Source organism: Solanum dulcamara, chromosome 1 (genome assembly GCF_947179165.1).
Source record: "Solanum dulcamara chromosome 1, daSolDulc1.2, whole genome shotgun sequence".
Taxonomy (NCBI): Eukaryota; Viridiplantae; Streptophyta; class Magnoliopsida; order Solanales; family Solanaceae; genus Solanum; species Solanum dulcamara.
This window is the reverse complement of record NC_077237.1, coordinates 81,896,948-81,920,650: the sequence shown is the minus strand read 5'-3', so window position 1 is coordinate 81,920,650 and position 23,703 is coordinate 81,896,948. Positions and strand designations below refer to the sequence as shown.

The window sequence follows — 23,703 nt, the reverse complement described above, 5'->3', positions numbered from 1 at the left end:
GTTTGCATTAATAATGCTTGTATTAGTTATAATTGTATTAATCATAAATAGAATATTTCTTATGCATTGTTTGGTTTAGTGTATTAAAAATAACATTGCATAAAAATACTTATTTACAAAAATATCCTCAACAATTATGGTGAAAAAGATGTAATAAAGAATTTTGAGGGGTAATTGAGTCTTTAATCATGTTAATGCATGCATTAAATTCCCTTGCATTACTAATACCTAAAAATCCATGGTATTAGTAATACACACCTCAATACACAATAGAGTATATAACTAAAATATTAGTTATACATAACATGAAAAAGTATACCAAACAAATGCTACTAATACACATAATTAATGCATGCATTAATTTTACTAATGCACTCAACCAAACGACCCCTAAAAGTGCCAACTTTATTTATTCAAAAATCTCGGAGAAGAAATTAAAGTTCTAAACTTTTAAAGAGGACTCGCCCGTCTAATTTTAAGTCTCCCTTTATACGCTCAATATAATAGGGTTGTTAAAAATCAAATTGAAATCGATAATTCGAACTGAAAAAAGTTCTTGACTTATTGATAATTAGTTATTGGTTTAGCGGTTTAAGTAACAATTTTGATTTTTTTAGTTATCGGATTAGCAATTCTTAACGCTTTTAGGTTTTTTTCTTAACGTGTTAATCGATAACCCGATTGTAAATTAAATCATTATATTTATACTATGTGGTATAATAAAATCTTTGACTTAGAGTTCAATTTCATATTTTTATTTTTGACCGTCTCAAACTCTTTATTCTACAATGTGAAAATGTTTGCTTTTGAGCAAGATACAATCTGGCAACTCATGTACATGACTCATTTAGTTTGTCACCTTATTTCTAAGTAATTTTCAATAAAAATATTTATGTTAAATCTTAACGGTTAAATTAATAACGAATCAATAACGATCAGTAACCAATAAGTCAATACTTTAATAGTTCTACAACAGTATAACATGCAGTGATGGTATGCAAACTGATAACTAATAAACCTTAAAATCGAACCGAACGATCCATACGCAACCCTTACTTGTTCAAGTTAGAGGGTATTTTAAGCCATTTTTCTTAAAACTATTGTTCGGGTTTGCTGTAAAACGGCAATGGCTTGATGCTTTTAAAGAGGCAATTCAAATAAGCCGACCCAACAATAGAAGAAAAAATTGTTCTTCAATAGGAGGAGGAGAAAATATTGGGGAAAAATGGGAGAAGAAGCAGAGGAACGTCAAGAAGAATCAATTCAAAACCCTAATCCAAATCGCATTACACAAACCCAATTTCTTTCCTGGAAACGCCAAAAGGTATCTTCTTTCTTTTTTCAATTTTTACTATTATTGGAATCTTACTTGAGTTAATTGTGCAATTACACCATTGTTTTTTCAAAAAAAAAATTGGGGGTAGGGGAAGGAGAAATTGGAGAGGGGACTACACGGTGGCGAATCGAATTCTCTCTAATATGGTGTGAAAGTTTAGGTAGAGTAACATTACCCATTTGAAAAGCTACGTTCTAACTTCCCATGGTTAATAGTTTTGTTTTTAAACATGGATTAGCTCTGATTACTTAACGTTTTATATTAAATGGGTTGATAGAGGTAGTTGCAACTTGTGTGGGATTGAAATATAGTTGATCGATTGATTGTATCGAGTTCCCTATTATGGTTGTCCGTGGAATGTATATCCACCTAGTGAATGATCTTCTTAAAATTCAGCAATTTGCGTTTCTTTAGAACTGATAAAAATTGACTATCTTTTTTTTAAAAAAAAAGAAAGCCCATCTTGGATTATGAAATCAATTTTCCCATGAATACTTTCATCTTCGTAAGCAGCTGTTTTACTGCTATTACGTATACCCCTCCTACTAGACCGATTGATATGTTTTCCTTGAGTTCCTCTGGACTGTAAAATGACAATTATGCACTTTTTGGAAATGCGTCTATGATTGAACAGTTTAATTTCTCCTATCCTATCAGTTTTCAGTAGAAGTTGGCAGTTTTGGAAAAATTGCATAAAGACTACATTAGTTTAAGGAGCCGTGTCCCTGGACCAAATTGCTTGTAATCTTCGCATCTTCTTGATGCCCTTTTAAAATTATCAACTTACTTCGTCAAAGAAAAATGGTCCAGATGTCGTGTGCTGCACAACTTTGATTATTAGTTCTAGTTCTTCTTCAAAGATTTTCTCCAATCAATTATTCTTAATCTAACACACATTAGGGATGCTTCCATTACCTTACTCTTGTTTCCAAAGACCAATCTTTCCATTCAACATATAGACTTCCATGGAAACTCATTACATCATGTTGATCCTGCCTGGTTTTCTAGAATTTTTCTTGTTATGGTCAGTGTATCTATATTGTTGTCTCCCTTCTTTGTATTAGATACATTGTTGAAAGAAACTTGTGTTCTTTCTCCACTTTGCATCACAGTCTTGATGTATGCGTTGAACAAATTTCCTCCAATTTAGTTAACCTTTACGGTTCACCTTCAGAGTAATCAAAAGGCAAAAGCACCGAAGTCCATTGGAGCTTAAAGTGCAAAGCTAAGTCAAAGTTTGGACTTCATAAAAAAAAATGCACTAATGAAGAAAAAAATTAACAAGTATGTAATGCAAGAAGAAATAACTATAAACAACTATAAAACACAAAGAATAACCAAATGAACAAACGATATGAAATAAATAACCAAATGAACAAACGATATGAAATAGCTATAATTAAGCGGAAATATACAATTGAAACATATCCAGTGTAATCGCACAAGTGGGGTCTGGGAGTGTAGGATATACACAGACCTTATCCCTACTTTTGTTGGGTAGGGAGACTGTTTCTATAGACCCTCGGCTCAAAGAGGAATATTTGAAGCTTGATGCAAGGAATGAAGGAAGTATGACAACAAAATAACAAGATACAATCATCTTTATCTAAAAAAAAGTTGTAAAAAATAAAGCTGAAATATATGAAGTAAAAATCATCTTTATGTAAAAAAAAAGTAAAAACAATAAAAGTCATGTCAGTCAAGTGTACAAACCATTTTAAAATTTTGATTTAGATGAAGAGATGCAATATTATGCTATGTTGCTCAGACTCTCCAAATATGTTGCTGCAGCCGTGTGAGATCCTCCAAGAATGCACTGCTGTTGGGAGACCCGACACGCACCTGTTGGTATTTTTGAAGAGTCCGAGCAACATAGGTTTTATGTTATCTGGAGCTAGTTCTCGTTCTGAAATTTTAATTTCTTATTGTTAATCACTAAATATTCGGTCATAACCTTTTTAGCTATTAAACGTATCAATTTGCCAAGTATGTTAATTGTTTGTACTGGCATACTAAAGAATAAATTTCATGGATGATGAGATGCACACGTTAGCACTCTGTCACATACAGAAAATAAAGTGCCAGCTAAGGGAGGAAAGCGGAAAACCCGGCTTTAAGTAATTTCTACAGCTTAAGTGCACCTGATACGAGCCTTTAACAACACTACTTCCATTCTATGCCTATACCCTTCTTCATTTAGATTGTGCGATTTATCTCTTTTCTCTAGAGTTTCCAATTTAATTAGAATCTTCATTTCTCTATCGTTTCTAATAGATAGACTCCATTTCTTCTATCATTTCCATGTTTCAACTTTCATGTCAATCTGAAACCAGTCCTTCCTTTGATGCTGTGAGAGTTCCACCAATTTGCTTTCCATTTTCACCAATTTGTTTAGCCGTATAAGCTATTTCCAAATGTCTCTTTTTCCTCATTTTCACTAGTTCCTTTGATCCCAGCAGAATTGGTTTGTGTTTAGATGTAAGGTTCACCACTATTACTGCTTGATCTTAGTTATCCAACTTTGTAGTGAACTACTTATCTATCTGGAGACTACTGGTCTGACTTGACCTTACCCATTTGCTTATATATAAGAAGTTTGTTGAGTTCTTTTTTGTTTGGTTATTTAACTTATCTGCACAAGGTTTTTTTTTTTGATGTCTTTTTGTTTTAAAAAAATTGCTTCACTTCAATGAAGTGAACACTTCGCTTCGCTTCACACTTCATGCTTTTATGCAAAGTACGCCCTATCATTTTTTTGCAAAAAACGCTAGGCTCCATCAATGGTCTCACACTTATTAGCCTGTAATACTAACAAATGTTTTAGTTCCCTTCTTCAAACTTGGTCAAAGTCTCAAGTATGTATTGATATAAATAATGGGAATTATTAGAAATGTTTCGGGCCCAGTTGCTGATGCTTGTAATAATGTATTTTAGCCTATTTTTAAAATTAATAAGATTTTAAAACACATTCACCTTCTCTTTCTGTTGATAAAATCACTTTCACCTTGTTAAACTCTTCAATCATTTAACTAGCTTTAAATCACCAAATAAAGGAAGTTCCTTGGAGTAGTGAAAGATTGGAAAGAGAATTTTAGTTTTGTGCTCAAGTAGGAATGAGGAAATCAGCTCTCAGTCTCACTAATGTTCTTTGCGCGGATTCTTCACTTTGAATGCCACATCTGTGTCGGATTCTCCAAAAATGCACCACTTTTGGAGAAACCGACACGTATCCGTTGACATTTTTAAAGAGTTCGAGCAACATAGATTTCTCACAAATTCTCATTCCTGTTTTATGGTCTTCATTTTGTTGCATTCCTCATTCAAGGAATTTCATTACCAATTCCTTAAAAAATATTTTAGGCCATTTGTAAAAGTTTATTAGCAAATGTTTTGTTAGGATCAGAATATATGTTAGAAGTGCTTGTATAATTTATAACACTTACGCAAATATCCTTTGTGATAGGGTCATTTTTTTGCCAAATAATTTTTTTGCCAAACATCCTTTGTGATAGGAATATCACCTTCACTGAAATTTAAGTCAGATAAATTGTTTTAACCCTGAGTCGGGAGGAATTTTGAAAGAATATCTGTAACAAAGTTTGCTTTTGTTCATTGACTTCCTTTATTGTAGATGTCCTTTTTATAAATCTAGTTTTGTTGTTGTTCCTATAGTTGTAGATTCTTGGAGCTCTATAAATTTCTGAATTTTGTTGCAAGTGGTTTATCTGTTTTACTCAAAAGAAACCTGTTGAAGTGTTTTCATTATAGTCCTCATGAGTCGTGACAGATTTGGTATCATTTTCAGGACGCGGATGCATTAGCTAGAAAGGCTGAAGTCTCAAGAAAGCGTGCAGAGGATATAGCTGCAGGGGCAGTGCAAATGAATGGTCGTGAACTTTTCTTGCATGAGCCCTGGGTCTTCGATAACTCCCTTTACTGATGTTGTTTTTCCAGTAAAAATATCTTCCAATGTAATTCTATTAATGTAGTTATTATTAAGACAACTAAATTTGAATATTGTTGATTAGTTGTGTGAGGACAGCACGGGTTGCTTGCTTGAATCGAATCTTAAAATCTTTTAAGTTGTTTTTTCCGTTTAGTATCCATGTCAGTTAATTATGAAGGGGTGTCTGTCCTCTTGCATTTTAAAGTACCATTGTCGTTTTCTAAACCCTAGGGTTTGGTCAATTTAGTTATGGTTTCACTTCTCTCTTTATCCACGAGTTCATATGAGCATTTACACGAATTTCTATTAAGAACTCACGAGATGGTGATTGAAAGCCGAGTTCGAGTTTTATACATTTGTTTGGGTATGTTGAAGGTTGTTCAATATGCGAGCCACTTTTGTACCAAGGAATATATCAGTTTTAAATAGCAAAATTGAGAGGTATATCATGCCTTTTTCTCAAAAATAAATATAATTTCCATCAATGTCCAAAAATGTATTTGAACATAAGCAATGAAAGATATTCACTGTGCATTAATATTTGGAAGCTTAATGTATGCCTAGACATGTATTAGATCATGCATCAATTTTGATATTGAGATGTTAGGCATATCAAAATAAATCAGGAAGGGGTCTCTAAAAAGCTATAAAAAAAAGTTTTCAAAATATCCACTATGCTGAAAGATTATATGCTCACTTATAGAAACTTTGACCCTTATGACGCGGTTAGATGTTCAGATTATGTTGGATTTTTGATGCCAGAATATTCACTTTTCTTATTTGTTCCTAGTAGCTAAAGGATCATTATTATGAAAGTTGAATTTTGGCATTGTCACGACCCTAACCTGTTGTGAGTGTGTAACACCCCGCAACTTCTAATCAAAGATCTGAACCACCGTCCATATGCATATAGGCTCGAGCCCGATGACTTCTAAGTTGTGCATATATGTTAAGATCCTTTTCTAAGTATTTGAAGTGTATTGGATGTGGTTTAGAGTCATAAGAAACCTCAAATACCAAGCCAAATTCAAAGCAATTCTATCAGCCGAGTTTTCGCACGAGTTCATATAAGGGTCGACTTCAAATTACCATATCTCTCAGCATATAAAGAGTTAGGTGATCCATGACCTATGAAATTAAAGGACTATGAGTCTTCTTTCCAACTCCATCAAGTTTGCATCATTTGAAGTTTGGAGTAGAAAATTATGATTTTTTTATTGGGACATGTCCAGACTGGATAATTCAGCGAGCTCACCTGTCAATTCGGCGACTCGCCGAATGGTTCAGCGTATCATCGAACTGCATCGTAGGATTGGCCTAAAGACCTTCAGAAACTATAAATTTTGGCAATCTAAGGCCCCCTTTGGTGATCCGCTGAATATTTTGATGATGGGACCTCCAGATCACCGATTGACCGACTAAATTCATTAAAATGTCATTTTCTTTGATTTTTATGGTGTTCTTACATTCCCAAAAGGGTATTCTTGAGATTTTACCCTCAATTAACTCTCCTAAATCTATCTTATAGCCTATTAACCTTCTCATTCACATCCAACCCTCATATAAATCAAATTCGCACGTTCTAAGTTCCCTCAAGGAAGAAATTAGGGTTCTTCACCTTCAAGCCTCAGTTCAAGGTTTCAAGTCAGTCTTTTCTAATAGGTATATAAGGCTTCAATGAGAGTATTCTTTCGCTCTCATACCTAAAGCATTTTGATTATATAATAAATTATGTTTAAATCTAGGGTTTTACCCAATCTTCTTCAATGTATGATTATTATGCAAAGTTGAGTTTTTATGAAAGATCTCTCATGCATATCAATGAATTACTATGAACTACATGTTTTATTATATGATTATGATTCTCCAAGCACGTGTCAAGATTATTTATGAAGTCATGAAAACTAGTTTTGAGTATTTACAGGTTATGCATGATTTCAAGTAAGTTGTCTCATGTTTAAAGTCATATGCATAGGAGTAAAGATATGTTTACGAAAGAGATATTCGAGAACTGCCTCACAACACTAAGATTCATGATTAGTATGACAGTCGGGTATGCCATCAATGTTTAAGCAATATGACAAATAGATATGCCATCAATGTTTATGCAGTATGACTTTTCGAGTCATCAATGAGCAGATCACAATATGAATATGACTTTTGAATTTAATCTTATATATGGTTCAAATAAATGAACACCATTTATGTTTATGAGCAATAATATGTATGTATGTGTAACACCCCAAAAATTTCTAAGCTAAGACCCGAGTCATTCTTCATATGCGTATAGGTCTGAATCCGATAATTTTAATTATATATATATATATATGTTAGGATAAATTTCTAAGTATTTGAAGTGTATTTGATGTGAATTAGGTCCATAAGGAACATCTAGTACTTAGTCGAGTTCAAAGATTCTCTATCGATTAAGTTTTTTTACATAAGAAAATATAAGAGTTAATTTCAAACGATCATATCTCTCAGCACATAATGAATTACGTGGCCTATAACCTATAAAATTAAAGGTATATGAGTCCTCTTTCCAACGCCATCAAGTTTGACTCATTTGGAATTAAAAGTAAAAAGTTATGACAGTTTTACTAGAGACTATTAGAAGAGAGTTTTTAAAGTCAGTAATTACAGACCTGTCTTCCGGGTAGTATGTCTAGGTACGGCTCGTAGAGTTCACTCGTGGAAAAAGTCATGAAAGTCATTTTTATGGCTCCAATTCCTATGGACCCAACTACGGTTCGTATAAGCAACTAGTGGCCATAGTTTGGGCTCGTTGAATGAAGTCTAGAACCCCAAATTTTAGTCAAGTTTCTACGGTTATCTTCTACGGCCCATAGAAGAATCTATGGACCGTAGATGGCCCCATAGACTTCTGTGAAAGTGTTTTAATGAGAGTTAGTAGGTTAGTTTGGTCTTTTTCCACCCTTTCTAAGCCTAAACCCCGATGATTTTGCACCTAATTAAGGTCCTAAGCATTACTAGTGTACCTCATTACTCTCAAAAGCTTTCCCAAGTCTTAAAGCAAGATTCAAGAGTACTATTTTCATAATATTTCTCAAACATTTTCTTTAGAAAGTGTGTTCTCGAACAATATTTTCATTATTACTCACACTTTATGCATGTTGCAATATCCAAAAGAAAGTACAAGCAATTCCCTTTGTTAATCAATAAGCAAAAAAAAAAACATTCCAATTGTTCTTATTCATTTTTTCATTTTGTCCTTATTTATTATTTTGATAATCATATTTTATTTTCTATTCTATTTTTTTATAGTAGCTCTACCATACCTTACTTTTCTTATAAGCTTATCATTCAAATTGTTGATGCATATTATTATGTAATTACAAAAAAACGATACAATGAATTATTGCAAGTGCAACCTTTGACCCCTTCGTCGACAGCCTCTCATTATTTCGACTACTCACAAGGCTTGTTCGTTTGGGTTCTAGATTGCCCCTAGTTCAAGCTCTAATAACTTTTTTGGATGAATTTATTTTAATCAGCTTATAAGTTGACAACTGTTTATAAGTTGAAAAAAAATAAGTTGTAAACAAATTCAATTATTTATTGCGGCTTATTTTAAGCATAAAATGACTTTAAATTGGTCAATCAAACATTCAAAAAAGTTGAAAACAACTGATAAGCAACTTATAAGTCAATTCAAATGAGCTCTAAGTCAAGCATTCACACGCCAAACTATCCATACATCAGACTATTTAACATAATATAATATAATACAATCTAATACGATATAAACAAATATGTAACAATCATCCAAACAAAATATTAAGAAGTGTCAGAATTTTTTTAAGATTTTGGGTCAAATTGCTAAATCTAAAACTCAAGGGATGTGATTGTAATTTTCCTATTTCTGCGTACTTGTCTTGTAGTGATTTTACTGCAAGTAACACTATGTTTGAATATTCGGCAACTGCACAGTACAATATCATACTACGTTTGGATACAAGCGGTAAGAAGTGTCGTTTTCCAGATCATTAGATTTTGCCAGTTAGATTCAGGTTATAATAATCCCAACCCTTCTATTTCAAGATTCTTTCTATATATCAATCAACCAATTTAAAGCACATCTGGGTATTGATTTTTTTTTTTGGTCAGTATATAGTTTAATTGTGACAAATTGTGATCTGGGTTCTTGTTATTTTGGTCAGTCTTGAATCAAAATTATTTTTCAATTTTATTTTGGTCATTTCCAATTCCATTCTTGAAACTTTCATGACTCCACAATCTGGAGAAATTGTGATCTGGGTTCTAGTTATTTTGGTCAGTTTGAATCAAATTTAGCTTTTTTAGTTTGAAAAGTTTAAATCTTTTTGGATCTAATTGTGAAATATGTGTGTTTTGTTCATTTCTTGTTTTAGGAATTTTGATCTTGGCTTGCTTTTTGATATTCTGTTCTGTTTTCTTGATTCAGTGAGGGAAACTTTGAAGTGGGAATTCATTTGTGTTTAGTGGTTGATGAGAATTTGATAATTGAATGGCTGTACAAGAGCTGGTTGAGATCAAATTTAGGCTTGCTGATGGAAGTGATATTGGGCCAAATAAGTATGCATCTAGCACTACTGTGGCATCTCTCAAAGATAAGTTGATTAAAGAGTGGCCAAAAGGTTGTGAAATTTCTTGACTTTTACTTTGATTATGTGAATCTATATCTGTGTTTTTATGCTGTTTGCTTCTTCTGTTGCATAGTTTGGTGTTTAGCTATATTCAATCACTCCTTTGTTTCTTCATTGGTCTGTGATTTGTGATATGAATGGTTATTGAAGGTCGTCTGGTAGCTGGTTAAAGTTATGTAGGTATCAGTAATACATAGTAATACATAGATTAGTACTTATGCAGGATTTAATACCTGCATAACTCACCTCCAAACCAACTACCAAACGATCCCTGGTTGTTGTATTAACTAGAGAAACTGCCTATTTCATTTCTTAAATCATAATAAAACGCTTCGAAACAAAGAATGCATAAGTTGGCACCCAAGGGTTTGACTTAGTAGTCAATGACGTGGGTTGAGCACCATGAGGTATCAGGTTCGATTCCCAGCAGAGACAAAAACACTAGGTGATTTCTTTCATCTGTTCAAGTTTTGGTGGCAGAGACAAAAACACTAGGTGATTTCTTCCATCTGTTCAAGCTTTGGTGGATAGAGTTAGCTGATACCTTTTGCTGGTGGTAGGTACCATAAAATTAGTCGAGGTGCGTGAAAGCTGGTCCAGACACCACAATTATTAAAAAAAGAAGAGAATGCATAAGTGGTAAGGGGCCATTGACTTCTTTTTTTGAGACAATAGCTGTGATGTTGAATAAGGAATAAAGTTTGTTTACCCTTTTTTATCACCCCTATTGAAATTATGCTTGGGGCCACATCGTTTCTGCCCCGCTTGATTATGCCGAACGAGACATACCACATGGATAGTGACCCTGGTATGTATGTCAAGTATTTATACCAAAAGCAATTATCCATCAACTTGTTGCAGTTTGAGCTGCTCCATTTGGATTGCATTAAAAAATTCTTTTTGGTTGTGCGTGGAATTGCCCGGAAACGATTTGGGGGTCATCCTATGGTGCCTGGGTACTTTCACCAACTGCACAAACCTCAAGATGATGAAGACTAGCTTTCTTTGAGAAAAAAGATGAATGGACGAGGATTGAGACAGAGATCTTGGCTCCTCCTCAGTACGAAGGGTGGTTTCCAGAGACTATTGCGCCAACAAAGTTTGTCTAGCAACTTCTGCAGCTTAGTTGTATAGTCTGTCCTTTTAACTACTATGGGTCGTTTTGCAGGAGGTATTAGAGAAAATAATGCATGTATGCTATGATATTATTTATCCCTTGTTTGGTAGTGTTTTCAACCTATGTATTAGTTATACATCCTATTCAGTATTACTCTTATACATAGTAAGCCATGGAATTAACAACACTGGGTACTAATTCTATTCTAATATACCATATTCACTACTATTCCTATTCTAATGCACCCTATTCATTTATCATTTAAAACAACAAACCAAAGAGTCGATAAAAAATAATCCCAACATTACTAATCTTAACATTACTAATACACCTTATTCCGCACTATTCTTATACACCCTACCAAAAGATTCCTTGATGTCATTTGGTTCCTTGTCCATCTTTTGGTTGTTCAATGCATCCCTTCGTTCTTTTGCCTTGCCCAGTCTTGTGAGCTCTCTGTATAACAGGAGGGGAGCATTCTGATACTTAAATGTTGGAAATAGATAAATAGAGGAGATAAAGGAAGATAAAAGTGGGGGATAGGAATTTTAGTGATTTACCTGGTGACGCCATGGGTTTTACAACTGCATTCCCATTTGAATTATTGAAATTCAAAATCCTTCATTCAAAATAGTAGTAACAGTTTAAGTGAAAAGATTTTCAATACATTCCTTATTTATATATTTCACAAGCTCTTTACCGAGTCCAGTTAGCTTATGTTAGAAAATCAAACCCTGCTCTCATTAGACATGTTGGTCGGATCAAATGTTCTTTCATGGTTGATCCTCACTCATCAATCAGAAAGTATTCTGGATTAAGCTTTCCACCAATTCCGCTACATCCATCTTGACCATCTTTGCAATGTTCCCTGCGATATCTTGATTTCAATGGGACGAGGGGTCTGGCAATTAAAAGCCTATTCCTCCATACAAAAAAAAAAAGAAAGATGTAGAAAAACTATTCCAAGCAATAATGGGGGTTGAGGACTAGCCTTTGTTTCACTGCAGCACCTCCTTTTGAGTTGGATTCGTTGATATCTTCAGCTCTATCTCTCGTTTTTCTTTTACTGTAAATTAGACAGCTGCTGTGAATTCAGCAACTAAATTGCTTCAACATGATTACTTATTCTGAGTTGGATTGTTGGCTTCTCCATTTGTTGAGTATCTTTCCTAGCCTCTGCTTCTCTTGTTTACTCCCTCTGTCCCAATTTAAGTGTCTTACTTTCCTTTTAAGACTGTCCCAAAAAGAGTGTCTCTTTTCTATATTTTGTAAGTTTTATAGTTCCAACATCCTACATGACTAGTTTAAGAGCACGAGATTTAAAGGACTACACATATTTAATTTGAGACCACAAGATTCAAAAGTCTCCTTTTGTTTTTTATACTTTGTGCCCAGTCAAACTAAGATACTTAAATTGGGACGGAGGGATTAATTCACTGTTAAATTAGCTGACAGCGGTGAGTTTTTTCTACTAAGTAGCTCCAACACTAGTACTTAAATTCTGCACTTGTCAAGTAACTGTAAAAGCAATTTATCCCTTGGATAATCTTTTTGCTAATCGCATAAAGGCTTCCCCACGTGTCGAGATGGTGCTTACTGCTGTAATACCAGATTTGGCATCAGATCTTTTAAGCATGAGCGCTAGAGATTCTACCTTTAACTAAAGATGAAGCGAGAAATTTATTTGTTGCATCACATATCTCAATAGTATACCGATAGTATGTCATCTGTCTATCTTTCAATGATGGAAAGTAATATAGGAAATGGGAATATTAAAACACAACCAAGTCAAGGGAAGAATAGTGGGGTTAGTGAAGAAAGTCAAGTTTTTTTTTTTGGCCACTATAACATGTCATAACTATCAGTCCTATTTGGAGGACAGTGTGCGGGTCGACTTTGTTTACTATGAAAAATAAAATAATATATCTTGTTTGGCTGTTTTAAAAAAGGTGTGGTGAGTGGTTAATAAAAAAACTTGAGAATAATGAGATTTTAGGTTCAAATTTCAGTAGAGATCAAAATATCTAATATTCATTATTTGTGTAGGAGGTGACGTGTATTTCATAAAATTATTGCATAAAATAAAGAGTAATGCACCAACTATTGAGTGGGAGTAATGATGTAGTGAGTTGTATGAAATAAAAGAGTGTTTTTACTTTTAAAAGTGTAGTAGTATTTTGACGTCATCAAGTTTTAATAAGTGGTATTATATTGCTCCTTTTGGGTATTATATGTTACCCCGTTAAAAGATTTGGTGGCGTCATTACTCTCTTATTCTTGCTATTAAAGCGTGAGTATTATTCCTGGGTGGGATTATTATTTCCCAACTCTTTCACACAGGCTCTAGAACAGGGGCCAGTAAGGAATTGCCGCTGGTCACTGAATTAACATTAGTTGCCACCAATCAAAAGAGCATGCGTGACTCAAAATCTAAACTCGAAGACACTTGCTTTACAAATGGATTATCCAATTTCAAGGACTAATACTCCCTCCCTTTCAATTTGTTTGCTTTTTAGTCCGTTCAAAATAAATGTCTCTTACCTTTTTTGGGAACTCTTTATTTCAACTTCTCACATGACATGTTTAAAATCACAAGATTAAAGTACATTTTGGTACATTCTACATATCTTTAGTTTAAGACCACAAGATCCAAGAAAATTTTGATACATTCAACATATCTTTAGTTTAACACCACAAAATTCAAAAGTCTTCTTTACTTTCTTAAACTCCGTGCCAAGTCAAAACCAGACAAACAAATTGAAACGGGGGGAGTGTTATTTATGACAAAATATTAGTTCTAGAACTATGAGTCTGTCCTGAGTTTCCAAATCTTCTTGTAAATAAATTGAACCAATAATCTAAAATGGATGAAAATTGAGCCACATCCACGTATTATTTGTTTTGTTGCTCTAAATCCAAAGAGAATATATGATTCTCACTACTTTAAGGAATGAAAAGGATTATTTGAGACTAATATTTGCATTTAAGAAAAATTCAGTGAGCTCTCAAATTTTCTCTTTACCTAGCATGCCTGAATCTGCAACCATACATTTTCTGCTAAAAATTTAGATACTCTTTTGACCAGCAATAACTCAGCTAACAGAAGATCTTACTGTGACAGATAAAGATAATTGTCCAAGGACGACAAATGACGTGAAGCTTATCAATGCTGGAAGGATCCTTGAAAATAGTAAAACTCTTGGTGAATCCAGACTTCCAGCCGTTGAAGTTCCAGGAGGTGTCATCACTATGCATGTTGTTGTACGGCCCCCCGTTAATGATAGAAACAATGGTAAGGTGCTATATTTTGTACTTCTAGTTCTAGCTCATAGGTCATAGTTCAGTTTTGTGTATACAGTTAAATCTCTCATGCATTGTGATGTCGTCTTTTGGAGTATTAGTGAAATTCCGTTAGCTAGTTTAACTTCTGGATGACGTCTCCAATTCAATTCTTTTGGCACTTTCTCCAAATTAACTACCTGTGGAAACCCCCCACCCCCTCTACCTCGCACATAGGTACGGAGAAATTTGTTTCCTTTCTCTCTCTTCTGATTAATCACAGAAGAAAAGTGTCTTATTTGAGGTCTTTTAACAGTATACATACACTAGATAGGACATGCATTGAGTCAGCCAAGGGGTTGTTTGGTAGCTGGTTAAAATTAGGAGAAACCTATGTTGCTCGGACTCTTTAGAAATGTCAACGGGTGCATGTGGAATTCTCCAAAAGTAGTGCATTTTTGGAGAATCCGACACGAGTGCGGCAATATTTTTGGAGAATCCAAGCAACATAGGGAGAAACTACCTTATTAGACATACATTCATACTGTATATACTAATTCTACCTATACTTTCAAATAATTACATATCTTATCACTAATTAAGTATTTTCTATCATATATTGAGGAAGATACACCTAGATACATGTATTTTTGCTACTAGATATATTAAAAAAAGGGAGAGAGGCAAGCGGGAAGGGAGGGGAGCGAGATAGTCATATATCTTAGATACATGCGAATCACACTAGATACATGTATCTGATGTGATTCGTATGTATCTGAGATACCAGATACATAGGAGGGAGATAAGCGAGATGGGAGGAAGGCGAGCGAGATTTGTCTATGTATTCTAGATATATGTGAATCCGTTTAGATACAGTGTATCTAGAACAAATTACACGTAATTTTGACCTCATGTATTCCGAGATACATATTTCTGGACGTATCTGGACACACCAAAATCTGGTAAGATTCGTAATATTGCAAAATAAAGTGTATCTAAGTAATAGTTTCTAAACTAATGGGATTTCTGTAAGTTTTCCTTAAAATTATGTAGGTATTAGTTATGTGGATATTAGTTATTCTATCTTCTACCTCTCATAAGATAATACTCAAATTCCCTCATTACTTATATATGTATTAGTTATGTAGGTTTCTAAATTGCAAACTAAATGTGTATTAATTTTATATATGAATATCTTATTTTCCAACTAGCTATCAAACGTTGTATAACTTATACAGAAATTAATGCATGAATAAGTGTTTAGTGCTTTCTACGTACCATCCAGTAAGTTCCACATTTATGCATTGCGAAAGCTTGTAAGACATGTTTTAGAATTGTGATTTCCGCTGCTTATGAGTTATTTACTAGGTTATGGTGTATGTATATGATGTATGTTATGGGTTCGCTTGATTCGGACTAGTGGGTGGGAATTTGGATAGTGACAAGCTTGGTATCAGAGCGCTAAATTTAGTGATCCTTGAGTCATGAATTTGATTATTTTGTTTTTGTGATAGCTTACTGAATAACTTTTGTTTACACATTTGTCACAGATAAGCTGGACGATGATTCCCTTAAAAAAGGCGGGTGTTCTTGTACAATCTTGTAATTTAGTAATGGAATTGTTCCACTTTGGTTATATTTCATGGCTCTATATAATTTTCAGTTGGAGAGTCTTTTGGATGCATTAACAAGTATCCAAAGAGTAAAACTTAATTAGTGAAAAAAGAAAAAGATATAAAAATGTGAAAAAGTTTGGAGATAAAGATACCATTCTGCTCTGACTTTTTGATTCAGAATGGAGGGATACCAGGTAGTCTCTTGGTATATATCTGCTAGAACTATAGAAAGGGAATAACTTTTTTTTTACTTTGGCTTAAAACAATTTCCACGTCAGCAATATCTATCGAAATATTGTCGGTTGAGTGATTTTGTAGGTGAAATGACGATAGTTGAAGATTTTGTAGGTGAAATGATAATAATTAAGTGACTTACTAATAATACAAAACAAAGTTGAGTGACGTTTGTGTTGCAAAACAAAGTTGAGTGATTAATTTTCTGTGATCAAAGTTGTTAGTTGAGTGACGTTTATGTCGTAAAACAAAATTGAGTGACTTTATGTAAGTTGTTAGTTGAATGGACTGTCTGGGTCTGGCTGCACTTAGCCTCAGTGATGCTGCTCCAATTCCACTTGGAATCAGTCGACTACATCAATTTAAATTGTTTCAGTTGTCTCCCTATGTGTTCTCTTTCTGTGTGTATACATCTATCTGTGGTGCATTATTTAACTTCAGCAAATAAAAGCTCAAAACACTTTGCATATGAAAAATAATAATGAGGAGCTTAGGGTGTGTTTGGTATGACAGAAGATGTTCTCCCGGGAAAATACGTGAGTTTTTTACTTGATTTCTTGTAGTCGATACGTAAACAGGAAATATTATCTTACAAGCATGTATATGTAATTTTGGCAAATATTATGGAGGCTGAACACATAGATAGACCTTTAAACTTGGTTGGTTTTTTCTCTCAGACACCTCAATTATGTTGCCTTGCTATTGAACTATTGAACCATACATAATTTGTACCTTTTAAACATTCATTGTTGACATTGTATAAAACGTTTTAGCACGTTTGAAGAGCGCCTGAAAAGGATTTAAAGGGGTTGCTGTGGAATCTATTTTGGGATGTAAGGGGCTGATGCAGAATTCATTAAACGTGTTATCACATTTGAAGAACTTGTGAAAAAGAAGACTGCACCTCTTTTTTCAAAAATGACTTGCCAAAAATACTTAAAAAATTTATGATCAAACGCTAATTTTCACTCAGCAAGAGGATACATGTACCTCGAACCAAACATAGGTGGGAGACAGAGAGGAAAAATAATTTTTTAATTCAAAATTCAAAATTAATTAAGGATCACTTTTACAATCAAACAACACTAGTAAAAAATCATTACAAAGCCATTTTTGACTATTATATATCTTTATTATCACATATTACAGGTTTGCTCAATGCACATCTAAGCAATTGTCTAGTAACATAACTGACTTTCTTCCCTAACCATGAATAACATTTCCCAGAACCACAAGTCTTGTTGGTTGTTTCGATTTTCGATGTAGTCTTCATCTTCTCCTTGTGAAGTTTTTGCATGACATGAATTTCAGCAACTTTTGCCATGGATGCCCTTTGTTTTCAACAAAGTGAAGTAGTTACTAATATTGATAGTTGTGACATTATTGTTTGTCAAACTATTTATTTATACTAACCCTGGGCTGCTTGAATAGCAAGGGAACTGTGAGAATATTGTCATCATTTGGTTAGACTTTGGTCCATGTACTTGGAGACCAAGTATTTTCCTAAAGTTTGGTCATGTCTACAACTTATGTTTTTCATTTTTTTTTAGTTTAACCATTTAGTAGGGCGTGTACAAAATCGAATCAAATCGCAAATTGAGTTAAATCAAAAAAAATAATTAATTAATGGTTTGGTTCGACTTGATTTGGTATTAAAAAAAAACCCGACTATACTTGTTATGGTTTGGTTTTAACTACTAAAAAAAGTCAATTCAAGACTAAGTCAACCTGACATTATATATGTAATTTTAAATTTTATTTTATACATAAAAGTATTTATTTGATATAATTTCTAAATGTTTCTTATACTTTTTCAATGTTTTTATCTTTTAACATAATATTTCAAGTTTGAGACTTAGAATTTTGAATGATCCAATAAAAGATTATAATCCATAGATATTAATAACCCTAAAGGCCAACTTGATCCTCTTCCCAAAAGATCTTAGATGAGGGAGCCCTGGCAATACAAATGCTAACCAAAAAAAATAAATCAATGCAACGCTAAGAATGACAATAACATTGAATATTTGTTCCTTAGTTATACATTGGTTTGCATAATTAAAATACATAATCTAATTTTAATTTTTCTTTAATATTTAGTAATGTAATACTTATTAGACTTATTTTAGCATAATTTAGTACTTTTAAATTATGTTTCATTATGACTTATTAATCTGCAATTTTTATTTTATGCTATTTCATTATTATTTTTTGTTGAATATTTTAGTGTCATCACTCATCTCATGTTTTGTGTTATTTTCTTAAGAAACACCTTATATAATTGTATTTTGATAGGGCTAGAGAAATATTTGAAGCACAAGTTAATTCTATGTTTGTATGTATACTTTATCGAAAAAATCCAAAAAAAAATGAGGTTGAAAATCCGAGTTTTATTAATTTGATTTGGTTTATACATTTAAAAATCTGACACAAATTATTTGGTATTTGAAAAATCTGAACCAATCCGTTTTATGTACACCCCTACTATTTAGTATTCGAAATTACTGATCTAAGTAATCCAACATTGTGCGAAACTCTTCTTACCGAGAAATTAATATTCTACCTTTAATAAAATAATTTATCATTGCACAAATTATCAATATATATATTAGACTACGTACAAATTTCAAAAAAGAATTCTCTCATAAATTATTTAACAAAATAAATGCTGCCACATAAATTAAGATGGAGAAAGAATTTGACGAAGGCTTCTTTAGTTTATTTTTATTTGTTTATTATATTAAAAATCTATTTTATTTATTAATTAATAAATTAAAATAAAATTTATCACTTAATTTTTATTTTATTTTTATTATTAATTTTAATTATTTTTAAATTTTTAAAAATATTGTCCTTCCTACCGAACACACCCTTAACCAAATACCAACACGTACAGTTGATGTCACAATTTAGATGTCATTTGGCCATAAATATATTTGAAAAAATCTTAAAAATTAGTGTTTGGCTCTATAACTTGCTAGTACTTGACAAATATATTGGCATAATACATAAATATGTCTTTTAATTTGACTTTATTTTACATTTATGCCCTTCAACTTTAGTGTACACAAATATATACTTAAACTTGTATAAAGTTAAATAAATAGACATGCAAGCATATCCTACGTGACATTCTACATGAAAATTTATATCCTACGTGGTGTCCTACGTGTATTATGCTACATAGGACTCATGTGTCTACTTGTTCAACTTTATAAAAGTTTAAATATCTACTTGTGCAAACTCAAAATTAGAGGACATAAATGTGAAATGAAGCCAAGTTAAAGGGCAAATTTATGTATTACGTCAAATATATTTAACAAACATCTCAAGTTCCCAAGTTCTAAAAAAAATAAAATTTGAATCTAATTCTTGTATTTGGGAATCTTTAAAAATTTAAAAACTATCCCAAAAATTTATATTTTTAAAAAATATCCGCCATTTATTAATCTCAATTAATATATATAAAGAACAACTTGTTGTTAATGGGTTATAATTTATATTGAATCAGTGACAAGCTAAGTTTGAGGGTGTGATTATTGTATTGGTCTTGTCCATATGGTTATTTTTATTGTTGTTGATTGTCATCAATTACGTTATAATGCTATTTTTAATGGAACATGTTCATTATAAAATGATAATACAAACTTATGGATAATTTTAATAATTTATGGGTACAAATCATATTTTTTTAAAGTCAAATTTTCTTTCAAAATTTATGGCCAAACGCATGGTGAAATTTCACCCAAAACTTCATTTAAAAATGACTTGCCAAAAATACTTGGGAATTTATGGTCAAATGCTAACTTTCACTTAGTAAGACTAGAGGATAGAGAGGCGGATTCAAGATTTTGAATCTCTAGGTGACACGCTGCTTTGAATAGTAATATATGACAAAAACTTCAGCATAGAGCAAGATAATACTTATTAGCAATTTTACGTACAAAATTTAGACTTGTTCTGTTGATTTAGTTAAAATTTTACTTACAAGAAGTCTAGGATTCTAATCTACCTATTCACAAATCTTTTTACAATAAATTAGCTAATGAAGTCTTGCATGATAAAGAAAAAGTTTTAAGAAAATACACCCCACAACAAGGCTCGAACTTGCATTCCTATGATATTAAATCTGAGCTTTAACAACTGACATTACAAGACTCATTATTTATAGGGGTGCCATGTTTAATATTTATACTTTTCTTATAAATACATTTAAAAATATACATGTATATACATATTTTCAGCCGAGACCACAGAGTGGCGTGACACCTCCTTTAATATACATAGATCCGCCCCTGCTCGAACCAGACATAGGTGGAAAACGGAGAGAAGAAAATGAATTTTGTTTATTCAAAATTCAAAATTAATTAAGGATCACTTTTACAATCAATCAACACTAGTAGAAAATCATAACAAAGCCATTCTTGGCTATAATGTATCTTTATAATCACATACTACAGGTTTACTCCCTGCACATCTAAGCAATTGTCTAGTAACAGAACTGACTTTCTTCCCTAACCAAGAATAACATTTCCCAGAACCACAAGTCTTGTTATCTTCCTCAACAATCAATTTTTTCTTGTTCGTTTCGATTTTCGATGTAGTCTTCATCTTCTCCTTGTGAAGTTTTTGCATGACATGAGTTTCAGCAACTTGTGCCATGGATGCTCTCTGTTTTCAACAAAGTGAAGTAGTTACTAATATTGATAGTTATGACATTATTGTCTGTCAAACTATTTATTTATACTAACCCTGGGCTGCTTGGAAAGCAAGGGAACTGTGAGAACATTGTCATCATTTAGTTAGACTTTGGTCCATGTACTTGGAGACCAAGTATTTTCCTAAAGTTTGACCATATCTACCACTTATGTTTTTCATATTTTTTAGTTTAACCATCTAGCAGGTGTACAAAATAGAACCAAATTGTAAATTGAGTCAAATTGTAAAAAAATAAAATCGATTATTGATTTAGTTTAATATTAAAAAAAATTTGACTATATTTAATTTGGTTTGATTTGGTTTTAACTATTAAAGAAGTTAATACGGAATCCAATCAACTCGATATTATATATGTAATTTTTAAAACGAAAAAGGATCTAAAATATCCCTCAACTATGTGAATTGGTACAAAAATATCATTCGTCTACCTATTGGACCAGAAAAGCCCCCCACATTAACCTTTTGGATCTTCTTTGCCCTTACTTCTAACGGATGAAATATTAATCTCAATTAAAAATTTGATTAATGACGTGTCACTATCCTATTAGCTACCCTAATAATTAATAAAACCAATTATATATTAACCCAAACCCGCTCCACCCATCCAAATCATTTATCCCCAATTCTTTTAACCAAAAGACCCATTCATTCTCCAGATAATAGAATTGAAACTCCAATGTTAGATGAGAATACTAGAGTAGAAGAACAAGCAAGCAAGAAACATAAAGAGATCAGCAGAGAATTCTTGCATCTTATATCAAATTCAATTCCCACAAGCGCATTAATTCCCAGCAAATTGTAGCATATCACTGTTTTCTCCATAGTTCAAAACAATCAGGTATGCAGCTGAGATCTAGCAGAATGCTCTGAAGCTCATGCAAAATCAAAACACTTGATCTAATCAAGGGATTGAATCTGGAGAATGAATGGGCCTTTTGGTTAAAAGAATTGGGGATAAATGATTTGGATGGGTGGAGCGGGTTTGGGACTTTGGGGTTGGACGTGTTTGGGCTTTTTTAAATTGGTTTTATTAATTATAGGGTACCTAATAGGATGGTGATACGTTATTAATCAAAGTTTTAATTGAGATTAATATTTCATCTGTTAGAAGTAAGGGCAAAGGAGATCCAAAAGGCTAACATGGGGGGCTTTTTTGGTCCAATAGGTAGACGAAAGGTATATTTGTACCAATTCACATAATTGAAAGGTATTTTAGGTCCTTTTTCGTTTTTAAAGTTTATTTTATACATAAAGTATTTATTTGATATAATTTCTAAATGTTTTTTATATTTTTTCATAGTTTTTAACTTTTAACACATTATTTCAAGATTGAGACTTAAAATTTTAAATGGTCCAATAAAGTTTATAGTCCATAGATATTAGTAACTCTAATAAAATTCAAATTAAAATCAAATCAATATTAATGGTAACAAAGAAAAAATCAATTTAACGCCAAGAATGACAATAACGTTGAATATTTATTTTTTAGTTCTACATTGATATGCACAATTAAAATACATAATCTAATTTTAATTTTTTTCTTTAATATTTAGTCATGTAACAATTATTAGACTTATTTTAGCATGATTTAGTACTTTTAAATTATGTTTCATTATGATTTATTAATCTGCAATATTTATTTTATACTATTTCCCATTACTCATCTCATAATTTGTGTTATTTTCTTAAGAAACACCTTAGATAATTGTATTGGTTGGACTAAAGAAATATTTGAAGTTCAAGTTAATTTTATGATTGTATGAATACTTTATTGAAAAAATTCAAAAAATTCGAAAAAAGCCAAAAAAAAAGATGAGGTTGAAAAATCCGACTTTTATTAGTTTGATTTGATTTATGGATTTAAAAATTCGACAAAAATAATGTGGTATTTGAAAAACCTGAATCAATCCGATCTATGTACACCCTTACCATTTAGTATTCAAAATCACTAATCCAAAATCTAGCCGTGCAGGGCTTTAAAGAAGGTGAAACTCTTCTTACCGAGAAATTAATATTTTACTGTTAATGAAATGATTTATCATCACATAAATGATCAATGAATATATTAGACTATAAATTTCAAAAAAAAAAAATTCTCTCATAATTTTTTTGACAAAATAAACGATGCCACAAAAATTAACGTGGAGAAAGAATTTGACGAAGGCTTCTTTGTTACAACTACTATTGATGTTTTCTTGTGGTCTACGTAAATAAAGAAATCTTCCTTTGGAGACATTAGACCTCCTTAGGTAGTGGCGACTGAGGAGTTTGTACTCTTTTAGTTTATTTTTATTTATTTATTATATTTAAAATATATTTTTATTTATTAATTAATAAATTAAAATATATCACTTAATTTTTATTATTAATTATAATTATTTTTAAAAAAATTTAAATATTTTTCTTCCTACCTAACACACCCTTAACGTAACCAAACACCAACACATACGTGTCACAACTTAGGTATAGTTTGACCATAAATATATTTGAAAAAATCTTGTAAACTTGTGTTTGGCCCTATAACTTACTAGTACTTGGCAAATGTATTTGACAAACATCTTAAGTTTTCAAGTTCTAGAAAAGATTAGAATTTGGATCTAATTCTAGTATTTGAGAATCTTTAAAAATTATCCCAAACTTTTATATTTTATAAAAATATCCGTCATTTATTAATCTCAATTAATATCTATCTACAACCAACTCCATTAAAAAGAACAACTTGTTGTTAATGGGTTATAATTTATATTGAATCAGTGACACGTTTGAGTGTGTGATTATTGTACTGGTGTTGCCCGTATTGTTGTTTTTGT

The 23,703-nt window shown here is 32.1% G+C and overlaps 2 protein-coding genes across 7 annotated transcripts; both read left to right on the top strand.

Moving 5' to 3' along the window:
- The first annotated feature begins 1,085 nt into the window (after positions 1–1,085).
- Positions 1,086–5,489, top strand: LOC129880167 (uncharacterized). The gene is made up of 2 exons (XM_055954100.1): positions 1,086–1,324; positions 5,142–5,489. The coding sequence occupies exons 1-2, from the start codon at positions 1,226–1,228 to the stop codon at positions 5,274–5,276; spliced, it is 234 nt and encodes a 77-aa protein (XP_055810075.1). The 5' UTR covers positions 1,086–1,225; the 3' UTR covers positions 5,277–5,489.
- A 3,741-nt stretch (positions 5,490–9,230) lies between these two features.
- On the top strand, positions 9,231–16,679 carry LOC129880142 (membrane-anchored ubiquitin-fold protein 6-like). 6 transcript variants are annotated; one of them, XM_055954063.1, is made up of 4 exons: positions 9,231–9,313; positions 9,727–9,919; positions 14,167–14,337; positions 15,875–16,679. In XM_055954063.1, exons 2-4 carry the CDS (start codon positions 9,790–9,792, stop codon positions 15,928–15,930), a joined length of 357 nt encoding a protein of 118 aa, XP_055810038.1. In that variant the 5' UTR covers positions 9,231–9,313; positions 9,727–9,789; the 3' UTR covers positions 15,931–16,679. The 6 variants fall into 6 exon arrangements, with proteins under 6 accessions (XP_055810038.1, XP_055810063.1, XP_055810028.1 ...); XM_055954088.1 differs by having other exon boundaries at positions 9,246–9,264; XM_055954053.1 differs by having other exon boundaries at positions 9,313–9,386.
- The last annotated feature ends 7,024 nt before the right edge of the window (positions 16,680–23,703 follow it).

What these genes read in the sequence shown, in the direction of transcription:
- LOC129880142 (XM_055954063.1), top strand. Translation starts at nt 9,790, where the DNA reads ATGGCTGTACAAGAGCTGGTTGAGATCAAATTTAGGCTTGCTGATGGA. An exon ending in GATTAAAGAGTGGCCAAAAG is followed by an intron (nt 9,920 to 14,166) that starts GTTGTGAAATTT and finishes TTACTGTGACAG; the next exon opens with ATAAAGATAATTGTCCAAGG. An exon ending in CGTTAATGATAGAAACAATG is followed by an intron (nt 14,338 to 15,874) that starts GTAAGGTGCTAT and finishes CATTTGTCACAG; the next exon opens with ATAAGCTGGACGATGATTCC.
- LOC129880167 (XM_055954100.1), top strand. Translation starts at nt 1,226, where the DNA reads ATGGGAGAAGAAGCAGAGGAACGTCAAGAAGAATCAATTCAAAACCCT. An exon ending in TTTCCTGGAAACGCCAAAAG is followed by an intron (nt 1,325 to 5,141) that starts GTATCTTCTTTC and finishes TATCATTTTCAG; the next exon opens with GACGCGGATGCATTAGCTAG.